The sequence below is a fragment of the Brassica oleracea genome, chromosome C2 (genome assembly GCF_000695525.1).
Source record: "Brassica oleracea var. oleracea cultivar TO1000 chromosome C2, BOL, whole genome shotgun sequence".
Classification (NCBI taxonomy): domain Eukaryota; kingdom Viridiplantae; phylum Streptophyta; class Magnoliopsida; order Brassicales; family Brassicaceae; genus Brassica; species Brassica oleracea.
The window spans coordinates 16,524,951-16,527,536 of NC_027749.1; the positions used below are offsets into that span (position 1 = coordinate 16,524,951).

The 2,586-nt window shown below is 37.2% G+C and overlaps 1 protein-coding gene across 1 annotated transcript; it reads left to right on the top strand.

The window, feature by feature from the left end:
- The first annotated feature begins 343 nt into the window (after positions 1 to 343).
- LOC106327875 (probable pectate lyase 5) lies at positions 344 to 2,177 on the top strand. Its single transcript, XM_013766170.1, has 4 exons — positions 344 to 543; positions 628 to 1,368; positions 1,466 to 1,604; positions 1,697 to 2,177. The coding sequence occupies exons 1-4, from the start codon at positions 425 to 427 to the stop codon at positions 1,916 to 1,918; spliced, it is 1,221 nt and encodes a 406-aa protein (XP_013621624.1). The 5' UTR covers positions 344 to 424; the 3' UTR covers positions 1,919 to 2,177.
- Positions 2,178 to 2,586: the final 409 nt, after the last annotated feature.

Genomic DNA, 2,586 nt, shown 5'->3' on the forward strand with positions numbered 1-2,586 from the left:
CTCCCTCCAGATACGAATATAAGAAGTTCTATCCTTTTATTTTGTATACAAATGTATGATGTTTTTAGATATAATTAATATATTTATTTTTAAAATTTAAACATAAATTAAAAAGTAAAATTATGAATGGTGAAACTTTATTGATATAACCAAAAAAATAACAATTAAAATAGTGTATTTATTGTTTCTTAATATGTACGTAAAACCTTAACATCATACGTTTAAATCCAGAGGGTAAATTAAAGAATCTGAAAAGAGTGGGCCCTTCATATAAAATTAAAAACTCAGAAATTAAGGGTAAGAGATTTTCCTATATAAGAAGCTAAAGCGTCTCTCACCATTTTATCTTATCACCAAACAAAAACATTCAAATCTCATAACACATTAATAAATAAAATTCTCTTGAGAGACAATAATAAGGAGAATGACACTTCTTCACTTGTCTCTCTCCCTATTCTCATGTCTCCTCCTTGTCCTAGGTCCGACCTTCATCGACTCTGCTCATGTCTCCGACCCCGAACTAGTAGTTCAAGAAGTAAACCAGTGAGTAATCTTTTCCTACATCGTCTCGTATTTGCATACTGAACATCCAGCATTTTAACAGTGTTGTGTGTTATATATTTACAGGAAGATTAATGCGTCTAGGAGGAATCTTGGTGTCCTCTCATGTGGGACAGGAAACCCTATCGATGATTGTTGGAGATGCGACAAGAAATGGGAGAAGAACCGACAACGACTAGCTGATTGTGCCATTGGATTTGGTAAACACGCAATAGGCGGCCGTGACGGCAAAATCTACGTGGTGACCGACCCTAGCGACAAAGACGTGGTTAACCCTAAACCGGGAACCCTAAGACACGCAGTGATCCAAGACGAGCCGCTATGGATCATCTTTGCACGTGACATGGTCATAAAACTGAAAGAAGAACTGCTCATGAACTCGTTCAAGACCATTGACGGCCGTGGAGCGAACGTCCATATCGCCGGTGGCGCGTGCATCACTGCCCAGTACGTGACCAACATCATCATCCACGGCATCAACATCCACGACTGCAAGAAGAGAGGGAATGCTTACGTCAGAGATTCTCCGTCGCATTACGGGTGGAGGACGGCATCTGACGGTGACGCTATCTCGATTTTCGGAGGGTCCCACGTGTGGGTTGACCACTGCTCGTTGTCTAACTGCGCGGACGGTCTGGTCGACGCCATTCATGGATCTACGGCTATTACGATCTCTAATAACTACTTGACTCACCATAACAAGGTGATGCTTTTGGGACACAGTGATTCGTACACGAGAGACAAGAACATGCAAGTCACCATTGCGTTTAATCATTTTGGTGAAGGGCTTGTTCAGAGAATGCCCAGGTAAATAAAGTTACTTTATTTTGTAGAGTTTTGCTAAATATGTCATTGAATTATTATATTATTTTTCTAAAGCCCTTGAACATTGGGATTTATACAGATGTAGGCATGGATATTTTCATGTGGTAAATAACGATTATACGCATTGGCAAATGTATGCAATTGGTGGGAGTGCAGCTCCAACTATAAACAGTCAAGGCAATAGGTTTCTTGCTCCCAATGACCATGTCTTCAAAGAGGTAAATTAAGAGCTAATATTCTAGTACATATATTTCTCTTTTAGTCATATATGTATGAGAATATTGAACTACAAGTATTTGATTTGAAAAAGGTGACTAAATACGAAGATGCACCACAAAGCAAATGGAAGAAGTGGAACTGGAGATCAGAAGGTGACCTTTTCCTAAACGGTGCGTTTTTTACGCCTGCGGGTGGAAGAGCCTCTTCGAGCTACGCTAAGGCTTCAAGTTTGTCGGCTAGACCATCCGCGTTGGTGGCTTCCGTCACGGGCAATGCTGGTGCTCTCTACTGTAAGAAAGGATCTCGATGTTAATCCCACCCAACTACTTAAATTATATTCCATCTAATTAAACAAGGAAAAAGATGTGTTGGCCTCCTATGTCAATTTTTAATTTACCCTTTAGTTTTATTATGGGGGAGGGTTAAAGTTGTAAGTTGGATTTGATGTGGATACTAAAGTATTGTATGGATTCCCTTTGGACCAATGGGTTTCTTATAAACTTTTTTCGGAGTAGGGACCAGTGTCTGTTGTGGTGGGGATGTGTACAACTGCTGCAAGATTGTTGATTATACTCTCTCTCTGTTCTTTATTGTATTTTTTAATTGTAAATAGTTTAAATAAAATTTATTTTTTTCAAAATATAAAAATTTTTCATAATTTAAAATAACTTTTATTTTTATTGGGTATAGTGTGACCAATCAAATAATATATACTTATATATGATTGGTTTAACTACACCTAATTTATATATTAAATGTTATTTTTGAAAAAATTAATCATTTTTTTAATATTTGCGCATTCACCTAAAACTACCTACCTATAAAACAAAACAGAGGGAGTATATGATAAAAATGAAATCAACAGCTTAATTATCAACGTCCGTGTGTTAGCATAATTACATGTAAATTAGCACCGTCTTTTTTATTCGCATTACACATGTTTAAATTTTGATGGTCGAGGCAACAAAGACGTAATAACTA